The sequence below is a fragment of the Caretta caretta genome, chromosome 3 (assembly GCF_965140235.1).
Source record: "Caretta caretta isolate rCarCar2 chromosome 3, rCarCar1.hap1, whole genome shotgun sequence".
NCBI classification, from domain to species: Eukaryota; Metazoa; Chordata; order Testudines; family Cheloniidae; genus Caretta; species Caretta caretta.
Genome location: NC_134208.1, coordinates 152,650,064 through 152,666,680, shown reverse-complemented (window position 1 = coordinate 152,666,680; position 16,617 = coordinate 152,650,064). Strand labels below are relative to the sequence as shown.

At 46.8% G+C, this 16,617-nt stretch overlaps 1 protein-coding gene across 1 annotated transcript in view; it reads left to right on the top strand.

Moving 5' to 3' along the window:
- The first annotated feature begins 940 nt into the window (after nt 1-940).
- Nucleotides 941-16,617, top strand: part of KCNK17 (potassium two pore domain channel subfamily K member 17) — a 42,544-nt gene continuing 26,867 nt past the window's right edge. The window contains exon 1 of the mRNA XM_048843481.2: nt 941-1,168. Coding sequence (XP_048699438.2) covers nt 941-1,168 — 228 coding nt within the window. The remainder of the gene's footprint in view (nt 1,169-16,617) is intronic.

The following is a 16,617-nucleotide window of genomic DNA, read 5'->3' as shown; positions in this document are numbered from 1 at the left end:
GAATGGGTTACCTAGGGAGGTGGTGGAATCTCCTTCCTTAGATATTTTTAAGGTCAGGCTTGACAAAGCCCTGGCTGGGACGATTTAGTTGGGGATTAGTCCTGCTTTGAGCAGGGGGTTGGACTAGATGACCTCCTGAGGTCCCTTCCAAACCCGATATTCTATGATTCTATGATTGGCCAACAAATAGAGTAGAGGTAAGGAACCAAGCACAGAAAGACCTGGATAGGTGGGCACTGCTAGGGGACTATCTGTGAAATAACAAGATTGGTGGTCAGGAATAGTCAGATGGGATGCACATTAAACATACTGGTTCTGCGGAACATACCGTAGGACAAGGATGGAAAACCATGAAGAAACTGACTGGTTGAGGGCAACAAGGCACAGAGGGCCAGACCCACTCTTGAAGAGCTTGTTAGTCTGCAGCTGGGGAGCACATGGTGACGCTGCCCTTCCAAAAGGAAACCCAGAGGCACAGCCCAGAAAAGGGCTACAGGGGTGTGGCAAAGAGGGCTCAGGGGACTGGTAAGATCAGCTGGAGCCTTTCCCACCTGGCCCCTGGGAAATTGTGGTGGTGCCCCAGACCTGCTGCTCCTGTGCTGGCCACAGGACAAACGAACGACATCCCCATGGGTCAGGCCTTGGTGGTACCAGAGAGTGGGGGGCACGTGGAGACTGAACTGGGGTCTGGGTGCCCCTGATCCACCACTTCCGGGGGTGCCAGATGCGCCTGATTCCCTCATCACCGGGAGGGGGCTGGGTCCCCCTGATCCCCGCTGAAGGGAGCTGGAGGCGGGGTGGCCCCTCTCCCCAGCCCCCTTGGAGCGGGGAGGCCCCTGGGCTGCATGGGAGCCGCCCCCAGCGCCCTTTCTCCGCCTCCCGCCGTGCCTGCCTCCGGTCCCGGCCGGTGCTCGGCCGGAGTCCGGGGAGGCGCGGTGCGATGTGCAGGGCGCAGGGGGAGGCCGTGGCCGGGCGGCGCTGGCGGCTGCCCGGGACCCTGCTGCTGCTGCTGGCCTACGTGGGCTACCTGCTGCTGGGCAGCGCGGCGTTCTGGGCGCTGGAGGGGCCCGCCAGCCACCAGTCGGCGCAGCAGCTGCTGCAGGACAAGTGGGAGCTGCTGGGCAATTACACGTGCCTGAAGGGGCCGGCCCTGGAGCGCCTCATCCAGGTAGGGGGCTGGGGACGGGGGCAGAGGGTCTGGCGAGCCCCTCCCAAGGGGAGGTGGCTGTGCGCGCTTCCCCCCGAAGGGGCAAGTAGCCATAGCCCCTGGGTGGGCACGTGGTCCCTGAGGAGTAGGGGGCAGCTGGGGGAGATGTTGAGTGAGTGGTTCCCCTTCCCTGGGGGAGCTCCTGCAGGAGCAGTACCAATGCATGGGTGGCACCCACCATATACAGCTGGCACTCTCTCTGCTTGAAAAAAGAAAAGGAGTACTTGTGGCACCTTAGAGACTAACCAGTTTATTTGAGCATAAGCTTTCGTGAGCTACAGCTCACTTCATCTCTGCTGGAAGAGATCAGCGTGTCCATCCCTTGGCTGGCAGGCACCTGGTTAGGATGCAGGCTCTTCCTTCAGATATCTTCTTATCAATCGGCCTTTCTTGGAAAGCTGCTTCTTGGAAGTTTCTTTCTGTGTCCTCTTTTCCTTAGCCTCCTGCTGCCTGTTTGGCTTCGCTGAGCAATTAGCCCTTAAAGTAAGGGTAGTCAATGATTTTTGGTCAAGGTCCAAATGTCTTGCTCAGGATCCAGACTCCAGCGAAACATGTTTCACATCGCAATAACAATAATGATCATAAGTAAATAAAAAGATTTCGGGGTCTGTTTGAAAGTGTTTGGCTGTCTGGATTTGGCCCATAGTCTGTCTATTGACTACTCCTGCCTTAAAGGCTGCAGGGCCTGGCAGGGGGCAGTTTTGTTGAGCCATGTACTTGACTCTGTGGGACTAAACGGATGTGAATCACACCTTCTGTTTCAAAGTGTACCTTTCCCCACCTTCCATCTGCTTACCCATGTGTATCTCACACACCCCCACACCTCACCTGGGAACTTGTCCCTACCTGTGTTACAGATAGCACTGGGTTCCTGTGATGGATGGCGTGTCTTAGGGAGCCCCATTGGTTTCAGTCACATTCCACACGCTATCAGCTGGACCCTAGATTTGTAAATCTGCACATGAATTAGGCAGACCTGTCCAGTGCGAGTAATATCCTATGTATTCTCCAAATCATCAAGGCAACTGTATTCCATTTTATACCTGTACAGAGTCTGTCATATTTAAGTCATTTTATGTCTCTTAAAATGTAGCCATTTCATCCCTCCTTTTCTTAGACTGGTGTGTCATTTTACTTAATTTTGCTCTTTTTCCCCCCATTTGCTTCTGACTGCTGAAAATATTGTTATTAATGAAGTAGATGTTTTGACATTTCCAGTGGCACTTTTAGGAGCAATCTTTGAATTGTGGGGCTGCCTCAATCTTTATTAACATTTATTTTCCCCAGTATGTTTAAATTTAGCCATTCTGTCACCGTAATTTTTCTGCAGTTGCTTTTAACGTGTCTATTGTCCAGGTATCTCTGGCTGTATTTTCTTTATTATGAAAATTCCTAAATATCTTTCTCCCCGCATTTATCCTGAGTAAACTGTCAGTCTTTAAGCCACCTGGCTTGGTAGAATAGAGGCAGTGGTAGAATTTTTCATTATAACAGCCTCGGCCGTTTTCTAAGGGTTACTTGCAGGTTGTATTGCTTCATGTAGCAGCGAATCAGAATGCATTACAGCCTAGACGATCTTACCAGTGATAACAGTCATATAATATTTCATACGAAACTTCTTTGCAGAAAGTTTAATTGGCGTCTTCCACCAGTATAATTTTTTTCCGGTTTTCTATTAATTATTTGAAAGAACAAGCGTCAAACAACCCAGTCCAAAAAACATGCGTGTAAATGGTGCTGAGGATATTTCCATGACAACTGTGCAAGGCCCAAATAGGGCAAATATATTCTTGCTGAAACCCCTAGAGGCCACACATGTACAAAAGAGATGGGCAAAACAGGGGCAGTTTTGGTTTTGCAGAACCTCTGCATCAGACAGGTATTGGTTTGGAAAACCCAAAATCCAACCCAGGAGTGATTTGGATGCGAGGCCCACTTGATCTAAATGTCTCTGGTTCAGGAGGATGTGAGAGACTGGATAAGTGGTTATTGTTTGGGCCCATCTCTTTTTCAGATAGGTGACTTGGGTTTTGCCAAACCAAATGCTCGTGGTGGTTTGGATGGTAGTGCCATCCTACCTGACCCCAGTGGGGCTTGGGTAAATCTTTGCATTTTTGTTTCATCTGTGCAAAAAAAACCACCATCACAATTGAGCTTTGTTAAGAGTCTTAGCAGAGATTGTGAGGATTGACATGGAAAAGGTAGCTGATAGGGAGGGGACTTTTCAATCTTACTGAGTAAGATATAACAATATCCAGTGGCTGTAATTTGAAGTTAGATAAATTCAACCTTGAAATGAGATGCAATTTCGTAGCAGGAAGAAGCAGCAACACTGGAACAGCTCATCAGGAGAGGTGGTGGACTCACCATTGCTTGTAGTCTTTAAGGTGAGATCAGATGAATTTCTCCCAGGAAGCTTACAGCCAAGGGCAGCAGAGAGATGTGGGGAAGTTGGGGTAGTCGGTCATGGTGGTCCCCTCTGGCCTAGGAGGCTGTGAATCTATGAATCCAACTGTTCATCCCTGTCTCCATGTGCCATGGAGATCTCCATGTTAAGGGCAATGTAGAGCTTCCTGCTCTCTCCATGTGCCATGGAGAGAACAGGAAGCTCTACATTGCCCTTAACATGCTCATAATACTTGCAGCTCTGCATTAAGACAATGCCCATAACCAAACTTCATGCATTAAGACAATGACCGTAACCAAACTTCATGGCCTGCAGGGGTCAGGGGTTGTGAAATTCCTTCCTGACCCCTATTCACAATTGGCCAGATGTATTCTTGACAGGGATACAGGGGAGTTTCACCTTCCTCTGAGGCATCAGGGACTGGCCATTGCTGTACACAGGACACCAGGTGGACAAGTGTAGTGAGGTGATGCAGAGAATCTGCTTTCTCAGATACTTGGCTGGTGTCAAGTCTTGCTCACATGATCAGGGTCAAACTGATTGCCAGATTTGGGTCAAGAAGGAATTTTCCCTCAAGTGGAATTGGCAGAGACTTTGGGATTTTTCCTCTTTCCTCTACAGTATGCAGCATGGATCGTCTAGGATCATCTCGGCATATCTCATATAATCAATTACACTGGCCTCTATGCCTGTGGCACAGAACAGTTTAGTCTCTCGAGGACTTGAAATATTTTAGTCTAATCCAAGGTATTGGCCTCAATATAGGGTAAATTGGGTGAAATTTAATAGCCTGTGATATACAGGAGGTCAAACTAGATGATCTAATAGTCCCTTCTGGCCTTAAATGCTGTGAAACACTATTATGCTGATTGTCCCATTCTCTCACCCCCAGAAGCGACAGACTGTAAGCTCTTTGGGGCAGGGACTGTCTTTTTATTATATGCAGTATAGTGACTAGCACAGTGGGGCCCTGATACCTACTCTGGCCCCTAGGCAGTACCATCATAGAATGAATAATATCATCCACTTTGTGTGCTAACTGCACAAACAACCTAGTGTAAAATTTGAGTTGAGCTAATTAGCCAGAGGAAGTGCGAAATAAAGCTGACGAGTCCAGTTTTGCATTTCACAGTATATATCCAAGTTCAAAGTCTCACTCTTATCCTTGAGAGAATGAGCAACATCTGACAGATGTCAGTTCCTTTGTTCAAGACTGGAAGGTGCTCCAGTACTAGAGTGATGAGTGCAGTGTAGATAAGCAGCTATATACGAGAAGCATTGCTACATCCCACAATGGGTGCTGGGCGCTTTACAGAATAAATACAAAGCCATGGCCTTTGCTCTGAGGAGCTTACAAGGCAATATTTAGATGAAGGAGAGTAACAAACAGTAATGGGGGATGGGAGAAGAAGGACAAAGTTTACAGTTAAAGGGATCGGTGATAAGCTTGTCACAGAGAACCAAAAGGCCTTTCCGGTGTGTTTTTGCTGATTTGTTTTACCATATGCAGTTACAATGGGAGACCCAGATTCTATTCTGAACTCTGACTTCTCACTATTCGCAGTGGTGCTGAAGGCAGTTTGAGACCCAGTCCCGTCCTCCCTGACCAGAGATTGGCTGCAACAAGCAATGAAGAAGTTTACTGTATGGGCTACAGAGGACCTAGAGGGAGAAGGAAGTTAAAGGGTTTTTTCCTTACTCTTGTTATTAAATTAGAAGGTTATTGTGCTGGCTGGACTTCCTGCTACGTGAAACCCTGGCCTGATCTTGAATAGCCCTATATATTTTTTATTTGTTAGGTTTTCATGGTGAATTTAATTAAAAACCCAAACAAATCACACAGGAGCCCCCTTCTCTTTCAGTTCCTTTTCCAGTTTCCTTTGTGGCATTGCTTGGATACTGTGTGTGGTGTACATACACACAAATAAAATGACCTGTTCCCTTAGTCATCTGTTCACCCACTGGTTACCTGGCAAAGTCATGATCGGTCCTATCTCACTATCATGTTGGTATTCTAGACACATAATTTGATTACTTGCAAATTAGGAAAGAGCTGGACACAGTGGTTATGAAAAAGCAAAAGCAGTGGCTGGGCTTTTTAATTACTTTGACATATTTCACAGTCTGTGAAGTTCTTTAGCATTGTTTATATACAAAGCTTTTTCATTAGGGTTAACTCTAAACATTATTATTCATTGCATTTATTATAGTAGAGGCTGACAGAGGATGGAGTCTCATTTTGCTAAACACTGTACAAACATCTAATTTAGTACTATTTTTCATCCTGTTTATTATGGTTGTGCATTGTAACCGACCAAGATGGGGGCTCCATTGTGCTAGGCACTGTACAAACACACTAGTAGACAGTCCTGCTCTGATGAGCTTAGTCTAAATAGACAAGACAGACACAGGGTGGGGGGAAAGTAACGTACAAGCAGAGTGAGTAATGCAATGTGGTGGTTGCAAATGTTATGTTAGTTCAGTGATTTTTTTTTTAATTTTTTATGTAAATCATTCAGTGGAATGATGGGAGGAGCCAGATGGAAGGACAAAGGAAGGGAGGGGCAGGAAGGGTAGGAGCAAACAGTCAAAGCGCACAGGGGCAAGAACGTTCAGAAGAGGTCTAATGGCAGCCATTTAGTTTCATAAATTAGGTAGTGTTCATAAAAGGTATTGGATTAACAGCCCTCAAGGCCAACGTTTATTGCATATCCCCAGAACAGGTACAGCTTGGACAACAGCAGAGCAGGCTTTGCCCACATGCTACTCCCTTCCAAAGTGTCTCTGCTGTACCCTGGAGAGACAACCTCTCAGGGGGAGAAACAAGTGCATTGTCCTTGGTCTATTTAATCCTTGGCCATACTTCAGAGACTGTAAGCAAAGGTGCTGTGTGGGATGTGGACACCTGGTCACAAGGAACTGGACTGAGAGCAGCAGCTCATGTTGCACAAACCACCAATCAGCCAATAGATAGAAACAACTTTGGTTGATGGATTCAGACAGATGAGAAAAGCTCTGTAATCAGGAGAGGATGTCTTAGGTGGCTAAGCCTGGTGTTATATAAACTATTAGTTGCTTTCCGGTCCCCTTGATTGTTTTCATTCTGTTGAAAGTGTATTCACCACCTTTTCCAATCCCGTCAGACTACTTTTCTCCCTTCTGCACTACATTTCTCAGCACAAGACAAGCACTGGTGCAATAAAGCTGGGTTGTGTTTGTGGGTCTAATATATCAGAATCGTGGAGCCCACCCTTTCCTCTCCCACAGACAATAGTTGTCTATTTCTGATCTAAAGTTGTTCCGTGTGCACATCCAACTACCCACCACGCCAATCACACACACACGGATCAGACATACATTTTTAATTATTAAAGAGTGGGACAAATCATTATAGCTAAGAGGAAGGTTTCTGTAGAGAGCCATTCAAACCAAGGCCCCAGATCTAAGCATCCTGAACTTTGAAGAAGCCTAGTTTTCCTTCCGGCTTTGAGAACACCTGAAACAAACCTCCTTTCATTTATGGTGCATAAGAAAATCTTTCCCTCAGCGGCTGTTCGCCACGTAGGCTGGATGCGTTGCTCTGCCTGAGCTGAACTCGTCCTCCAGACTCTCTCACTCCCTTTGCTGTGGTGTAGGCCAGGATTGCGGGCTCCGCTGCAGCTACAGTTGTTGAACTTCTTCAGAGTCCCTGGAATATGTAATATACTTAGACTTCTGTCAGGCGTTTGACTTGGTACCACACAATATTTTGATTAAAAAACTAGAATGAGTTAAAATGAATATGGTGCACATTAAATGGATTTAAAACTGGCTAACAGATAGGTCTCAAAATATAATTGTCATTGAGTGGGTGTGTTACCAGTGAGTTCCTGCAGTGATCAGTTCTTAGCCCTACACTATTTAACATATTTATCAATGACAGAAGAATGGCCATACTGGATCAGACCAAAGGTCCATCCAGCCCAGTATCCTGTCTACCGACAGTGGCCAATGATATGTGCCCCAGAGGGAGTGAACCTAACAGGTAATGATTTAGTGATCTCTCTCCTGCCATCCATCTCCACCCTCTGACAAGCAGAGGCTAGGGACACTATTCCTTACCCATCCTGGCTAATAGTCATTAATGGACTTACCCTCCATGAATTTATCCAGTTCTCTTTTAAACCCTGTTATAGTCCTAGCCTTCACAACTTCCTCAGGCAAGGAGTTCCACAGGTTGACTCTGCGCTGAGTGAAGAACTTCCTTTTATTTGTTTTAAACCTGCTGACCTGGAAGAAAACATAAAATCACTGATGAATTTTGCAGATGACACAAAAATTGTGGAGTGGTAAATAGTGAAGAGGCAGGTCACTAATACAGGCTGATCTGGATCGTTTGGTAAACTGGGCGTAAGCAAACAATATGCATTTTAATGTGGCTCAATGTAAATGTCTACACCTAGGAACAAAGAATGTAGGCCATACTTAGAGGATGGAGAACTCTGTCCTGGGAAGAAGTGACTCTGAAAAAGATTTGGGGCTTGTGGTGGATAATCCGCTGAACGTGAGCTCCCATTGTGACACTGGGGTCAAAAGAATTAATGTGATCTTTGGGTGCATAAAAGGCGGAATCTTAAGTAGGAGCAGAGAGGTTATTTTACCTCTGTATTTGGCACTGGTATGACTGACCACTGCTGGAATGCTGTGTCCAGTTCTAGTGTCCACAATACAAGAAGGATGTTGATAAATTGGAGAGGTTCAGAGAAGAACCACAAGAATGATTAAACAATTAGAAACCATTCAGTGATAGACTGAAGGTGCTCAATCCATTTAGCTTAACAAAAAGGTTAAAGGGTGACTTGATTGCAGTCTATAAGTACCTACCTGGGATAACAAATATTTAATAATGGGCTCTTCAGTCTATCAGAGATTTTTAAAATCAAAATGGATGTTTTTCTGAAAGATAGGATCTAGGAATTATTTTGGCGCAGCTCTATGGCCTGTGCTATACAGGAGGTCAGACTAGATGATCACAATGGTCCTTTCTGGCCTTGGAATCTATGAATCGGTATCCCAGCCATGGCGCCTGGAGCTTCCTTGTTTGGAGCCTTGCTCCAATGTAAATGTATGATTTCCTAGTGGGGTCACTAGGATGATTCCCTTTTCTCCCCCTCCCCCATCTCTTTGCTCCCCCACCCCTCTCATGTCATACAATGTAGCCCTAATATCTTACTGCAGCTGTTTCCTGTATTTATTGGATTGGCCTGCCCAGTCCCTAGCATTGCTGCAGGGCTGTGTTATTTGAAGCATGTTAATTGCACAAACCATGATAGAGAAGGAGAAAATCAAAGAAGACATAAATAAAATAAATACATCTTGCCTTGTTCCTTGAATCTCACCAGACTGGAGCACTGCGGATCTATGAAAGGGAGTTTGGAAAAGGCAGTCATAGACTCACAGTAGCTGGTGCAAGCACCACCTCTGCCCATTCCTCCAATGCTTCCTTCTTAGTAACAAGCATCCCTTTCTTCTCTGGGCTGAGCTACAGCCAATTCACTTTCATTCAGATCCCTATCTTGATCTGCCACTGGGAGGGTAATGAAGCTGTTCATTAAAAAGCTCATTAGTAGTGAGGATTATTTATACATTAATGAGAATGCAGCCTAGTGCACCTGGAATTCTGCTCTGGTGGCCTCCTGTGTACCTTTAAGAGAAGATATGGTGAAGTAAAAATGTGTGGGAACCTACCTATGAAGTCCCTCAGGGAGGACAAGCACTTGCCTAGCACAGCCTTGTGGGACCTTTCTGAAAAGAAGGAGCAGACTCACTGTGGGCTACTCCTTCTTGCCCATAAGATCCCACTCATGAGTTCCGTTGTACCTTGTGGTCAGTGGTATTAAAAGCTGCTGATTACTCTAACTGAGTAAGCATGGAAACCGCTTATGCTGACGTCTAACTACAAGATCAGCCACCACAGATGATATTGCAGCCTCGGTTCTGGACTCGGATCTGAATCCAACTATGGAGATTAAATAAATCAAGCAAGCAGGGGTTGGCTCATCACCACTTTCTCAAGGACTTGTCCAACAAAAGGCAGGTCAGAGACAGGATGGGAATTAATGTCCCAAGATGGTTTATTGAGCAGAGTTTAGGTATGGCTTCCCCGAACACCCTGGAAAAAGGCATGAATCCATGTCAAAATCTGGCCTACCATCTCTATATTGTTTTTAAGCAGCTGTGAAGGGCATAGTTCCCTCTCACAGATGGTTGGTGGCAACTCCACATCGCACTCTCAGAAAGTAAAACTGGAAGAAAACTTCTCTCCCTTCCTGTTTTCACACTGACGCCACAAAAGTCATCAGCTCCGACCCGACCCGACTGATCTGTTCTGAAAAATAAATAAATGCTGTTCCTTACAGCAGGGCTTATTCAGCTCTGTTCAGGCACAGGCACTTCGGGGTTTCTCCCACCTCTCAGACCTAGGAACAGTTCCACTGGCCAGAGCAGATGGCCCTGGAGTCAGGGGGCTGCATGGTTTTCCAGGCTGTGTAAGCTCTGTCTGCAGGACCAGCACAAACTGCCTTGATGGAAGGTGAAAATGTTGTTTGTTGCAGCTGGGCCTGGCTCTACCCCTGCCTGGTGCAGAGAGGAGGTCTGGTGAGGGCAGGAGTGAGAGCGAGCCCACCCCACAGTGATCCCAGGCAGTGTGTCTCTGCGCCTGTCCTGCTGGGCTGGGAACGGGTTAGACTGTGAGCCCAGGCAGTGGTGGCTCTGTTCTGGTCTATAGTGCTGGCCTGGGCCTGGTTCGCTGCTCTGGCCCACTGGCTCTCACTGCTAGGAGGAGGACTGAGGAGACCACGACAGCATCCCGTGGTGTGTGTCATGCTTCACCTGAGAAGCTAGCCATGAGCACAGGAGTGGCAGCTGGGCAGTTGGTGAGCTGATAGGTAGATCTGATGGATGGGCCTGCCCCTGAGACAGAGACTCTGTGCAAGTGCACCAAGGTCTGGTCAAAAGCCCTTGTGTAGAAACAGTTCTACTGGCATAACAGTGCTTTTTTGTTCAGGGAACTGGTTTAAAATATACCTGCAAAATCAATTTTTCCCCCCCCAGTATGACCAGCGCCACTAGTAGGGTTTGCTGCCATAGCTACATCCATATAGCCACACTGGCAAACATTTTCTAGTGTAGATTAGGCCTAATGTACGCTATTTCAGGTGTGGGAAGGAAGCTACTAGGAAAGTCAATTAATCAGGTCTTGGTTTCTTCTGGTGTACTAATTTGAGGCAGCAGCTGTTTCCTACTCAATTTCTAATCCATCCTACATCGTCTCTGCTTTAGTCAGAATTCAAATACAGGGTCTCCTTCAGCCAGGAACTGGGGCTGTGTGCCAATAAATAACAGTGGGGTGACCTACAGAGCTTTTTTTGTTTAGTTTTGGTTTAACCTTTGTCTTCCTAATGTGAGAGTAGCGTGAACCTTATCAATGTTGTCTGATTGCTCCTGTTATCCTGTAAGAACTGTGCAGTTGTACATATTAATCTTAAGAATTTCCAGTATATAGCAGAGAGAAACTCATTTAAAGTTTAATTAATCCCTTATCAGAGGTCCTGTGACTTTGAAATGCCTCTCTCCCACACTGATAATTGGGGAAAGAATGGGAGTTTCTGAGACCAGGTAAACAGTCACCATAGTCTCAGTTTCCTGGACAAGCTGATTTCATGTGAAGGTGTGAAAGCCAACCAACCAAACTGGGAGGTGAGATTCCCCCTTTCCAATCCAATCCTTATACTCATTCTTTTTGCCTTTCCTGAGGACCTCGCTGAGACACTCTCAGTTTTACAGGGAGAAGCAACACTTCATGTTGAAAGAGCACTGGCTAAAATGCCACGATCAGAAAGCACAGGATACTAAAACTGACCCGTGTTTGGGTTTATCGAGGGACGTTACATGTCAGCTTCCACAGTACTTCCATATCCCAACATGTGCAGGCGGATGATTGTCCTTTTCTGCAAATGTGGCCGAAGGACAGCTAAGGTGTAGTCCAATGGAAAGGGTGCTGGCATGGAAGTTAGGAGACCTACTCCTGGTTCTTCCAGTGACTGGCTGTGTGACCTCGGGAAAGTCATTTTTGCCCAATTCGCAAAGGTATTTAGGTTCCTCAGCGGAAGTTAGTGAGAATCTCTGTCCCTCATTCCCCCATTTCTCCCCAGGACTAGAGAAAAGGTGGATTTGAATGAAGAAGAGACTATTCCGATTATCAGTTGTTTATACAAAGTGCTTTGTCCCTTCCTGCTACTGTTAAAGAGGGAAGTAGAAGCTTAGGTGCCTGATAAGGTCATGCTTTTAAGGAAGGCAGCATCTCATACGCATGCACACTCTCTGGTCTTGTTTTCTGGATGCCTTTAGTCAAACACAAGTTACTGGGCTCGCTGCTGGGGTAACTGGGTGAAATTCTGTGCCCTGTGATGCACAGGAGGTCAGACTAGACAACTTCTTGCCTTAAACTCTATGAATTTATTAAACAGGGAGATCATTATACGTACTCTCCTTTGTATCGCATTTTGAGGTCTACAGATGAAGAGCCCTAGGTGACAACTAAGTAATTCTGGCTTCGGGAGCAAACTTAAGGGCTCAGAGAGAGGGAAAACAGAATCCAAGATGCCGTGTAAAGACTCTTTGTAGCTCTCAGCAATAGGAAGTTGTAGTGAAGCTGGAAACTGATGGTTGAGGCGCACACAAATGACAAGAGAGCCTAAGGGGTGAGTGGAGGGAGCTGTAGAATTGGCTGTTGCTGTGTGCTCAGAAATGATAACCTAGGCTGAAGTTAGCACTAAGAAATACATAGGCTACGTCTACACTGCTCACCGCTGGTGGCAGTGTGTAGGGTATGTGTAGCCACACACAGCCATGAAAAGCAAGCTGCATCCACACTGCGCTGTACATGTCAGTGACAGGCTCTGACGGGGGGAAGGCAGCAGAGAGAGCAATGTCCCCTGTTGCCCCCTCCACCAGAGTCTTTCCCCATTGCCTCTCCGCATCCACCGCCAAAGCCTTTCTCTGCTGCCAGAGTCTTTCCCTGCAGCGGGGCGCTGCTGGAGCCTTTTGCTGCCCCCAGAGCCTTTCTCCACAGCTGTAGTCTTTCCCTGGGATGGGGAAAGGCTCTGACAGCAGGGAAGCAGCAGGACACTATGCTGCTAAAATCAGCAGTGCAGATGGGGGTGGCACTGCTTGGGCCTGTAGAGAGTCATGTAGGGCACATACCCCCAGGGTTCTGACATGTCTTTACTCTCCTTACCTAAGCCGTGCCTCACTGTCTACATTCCTATTACTACCCATGCTGTGGGGCATATAGTGCATGTACTCTACACACCACAATAGGATTTGTGCCGTGTAGATGTGCCGAAAGAGAGAAGGGAGATGAAGACAAGGGGCGTGATCAGGGTTGGAACCTAGAAGACCTCTATAGCTGAAGGAGAGTGTGTGTGTGTGGCGGGGGGGGGGGGGGGGGGGGGTTGTACAGCAACCACCAGAAAGGAAAGAAGAGAGCACTGGAGACACCAGCTTCTTACTTGGAAATCTCATGGAGAAATCGTGCTCCATAGTCCAGGTCTACACTAGGGCTTTGTCTACGCTAGAAAGGGTTTGCCAGCATAGCTACATCGGCAAACCCCCGAAATGGAGATGCAGCTTCTACAGAACTCTTTTGCTGGCACAGCTTTGACCAGTTCCCCAAACGAAATCAGCTCTGTTAGCACAAGGACTTTTTTGCCGGTATAGCTGTGTGTACACTAGGGGCTTTTGCTAGCACAGCTATGTTGTCAGGAATTATACTCATCACATCCCTGACCAGCATAGCTTGGCTGGCAAAAGTTTGTAGTATAGTCCTGGGCTCAGTCTCAAAGGCTGGATGAAGACCAAGTCATTAATCCTCTGTGGAAGGGCAGTCTAGGGATATTTCTACACTGCAGGCTTATCCCGGGCTGCCTCCAAGTTTTTAGTCCAATGGACCTCAGCCTTCCTCACACAAAACCCTTATGCTCAGGTTTATATATGCTTTGAAGCCAGGCTTGCTTGCCCTGCTGCAGATATAGGTTATAGCCCAGGTTTCACTTTAAGGTGGGCTCTGACCTTCCCACTTTGCAGTGTGGATGTATCTAACACCTGGGTAGTGGAACTCAGCTTTTGACCGTCCTTCTGTGTCATCCCATGGTTCCCCAGACCTGTATTTTACAGCCCTTCTACCAACTCATTTCCCACTTGCCTCCGGTGCACCAGACGCTACCTGGTTTATATCCACCTGGTCAGTGTTTAACTCTTCATTCCACGCAGCCTGCTCTGTTTCTGCAATACGCAGCTCACCTCAGCCAGACAACCCTATAAGATGCCATCCCAGCATGTGCTCGCTGGACAGAGGACCCCACCAGGTTTCTAGTTAACCTCTGGTATGAGTGCAGAAAAGAACATGATTTGGGGAGATGCACCCGAAATCTGTATTGTTATGATAACATCCTGAAGAGGCTGGGGGAGGTGGGGATCAAGCATATGGCTGCCCAGTGTTGGAAGTGCATTAAAATCCTAAAGAGTGCCTACCTGCAATACAAAGGTTCTGGAAACTCTGTCTGCTACAAGGATTTGAACCAGGTGCTTGCCCTCACCTGGTGTACAGAGCCCCCAGTTGTGCCCGACAGGCTTTTGAGAGGGGCTGGTATGATTTTTATACTGGAGGCAGAGAGGACCGGGATAACACCGGAGAAGGCCCCCGTGGCAGAGGAGGTGGAAGAGCAGGAGCAGACCATGGTGCTGGAACAGCTCCGGAGTAGGCCATACGGATGTGGGATGTCTTGGGACCATATTCCGAAGACCTGTTTGGGGACTGTCCCAAGGAACAGCCTGGAGAGGAAGTGGCATTAGACCGGGAGCCGGAGCCACAGCTGGGTAAGTGGCTGTCGCCGCCATCTTTGTCATTATTATGGGGGGAAATTGCACCCTGAATGGGAGGGATTTCTGGCTGATGGCCAGTAAAATTATTGCTATGAAGGATATTATGTGCTAGAGGCCGGCCTTAGCTTCAGCTTAGGGCAAAAGCCATGCCATTGTCCTGGCCCCCTTCCTCCACCCTAAGCCCCCAACCACCACGTGTGATCCAAGATGGAGTCCAAGTAGGGGGGAAACAATTAAACATGCAACTAGTGAGTCATTCTTACTAAATTTACGCTGATTATTTAAAATATATATAAAAAAATGGGATTACAGGTTTAGCAAGCAGAAGTGCATATGTCAGCATATACAGCTCTTCATAATTCTGTGACACAAGTAGCATATTGTAGAATTATAGCGATAGCAGCATTGCAGCGTTGGCCCAGACATCCTGGATTATAAATCCCAGTGGCTGTATTAAGTTGAAAAAGTTCCTTGGTGCAGCAGTACTTAGCCTTCCGGGGCTCCCATTTGTAGCACACTTTCCAGGCCAGAGTCAGGGGAACAGTTCTGCTGTTAGCAGGCCTCTGCATCCTGATTCACCATCCTTCTAATATTCACCTGAATTTCCCCCGCTCCTGGCTGGTGATGCTTGAGAATTTTTCATATAGGATAAACTCAAGACGGTCAGTGAGATTCCCAGGTAGGACAAACTTCCAACATCTGTCTTGGTAGCTTATAAACCCTCTTCACTCCTTTTCATTCAGCAGATGATGTAAAATTTTCTTTGCAGAGATAGAGAGAATTCCTCCATTAGCCTGGAGAAGTTGCTCTCTCTCCTATTCAGGGAACTCCAGCTGATTAACATCCTCTAAGGATTCCTTGGCCTGGAATAATGTTAAAAGCAATAGTTGTAGCAGGTCCCTAGTCACGCCCCACAGACATACATCCCAGGTCCAAAAAAATGTCCTATTCTTTTTAATGCATTAAATCTGGAATTCTTACCGTAGTGTATATGTGGGCTGGTAACCTGGCTTGCAGGAGCTTCTGAACTGGCTGAGGTGTAGTGGTGAAATAAAGTCATTCCAAGTAGATAAAAGTATCAAACTGTTGTCTTGCCATGACACAGAACAAAAACGGGGGAATTCTCCTCTTCCTTTCCATGTACAAAAAATAACTTCTTTCCTTTCCTTGGCAGGACCTTCCACCTCTGCTGAACTGAGGCATCCACCCAAGCCTCTTGGGGAGAGGATCCTGAACCAGCTTGGGAAAAGTAAAAGGCTCTGGGGTGACTCACTACATGAATGGTCTGGGTATACTTGTTCCTGCCAGGGTGCAGGGGGCTGGACTCTTGAGGTCCCTTCAGCCTTTCATTTCTATGATTCTATGAAATACATCAAGACTTTGGACATGGATCACACACCAGGCCAATCGGAGAGGGAAAGAAGAGCAGGGTATGGAAAGGAAGAGGCAGAAAGCAGAGGAGGAGGAGAGAATGTTCGCATACTACCTCTGGCATGACTGGAGGATGATGGAGCACGTCCGAGCACAGCAGAAGGAGAAGTTTGAGCAGCTGCTCACCCTAGTGGCTACTAGCCTGCAGCACCCAGTTCCTGCACCAACTCCAGGACCAGCAACAACATGGGCAGACCCTCCTCCATGCTACCACATCCTGTAGCCAGTACAGCCATTGGGCAATTCAAGAGTTGGATAGATTATGAACCACTCCATGACCTGGTATACGCAGATGTTCCCTGTTCACTCTATGCCTCTACAACCGGGGAGAGGGAGAACAGATACACCTCTGACACCCAGTTCCACTACTAGTGAGACTGCAGTGCTCGCACTTTATTTAATAGCACAGGTTTGCATACTCTTGCACTGTTTTTATTTTCACTGTTGTTTGTTTCCAGGTAGCTGCGATGCCTGCATTGCTTTTCAAATCAGTATTTATTTTAATACTTTTTCTTTTGGTTGTACAGTACGTTGGTATGTGAGTGCTTGGGAAAGAAGGAAGAGTCAGGAAGTTGTATACAAAGATATTAATAAAGTACCCAACACCCTTATAATCACAGAAAACCAATATCAAACAAACGGATGTGTG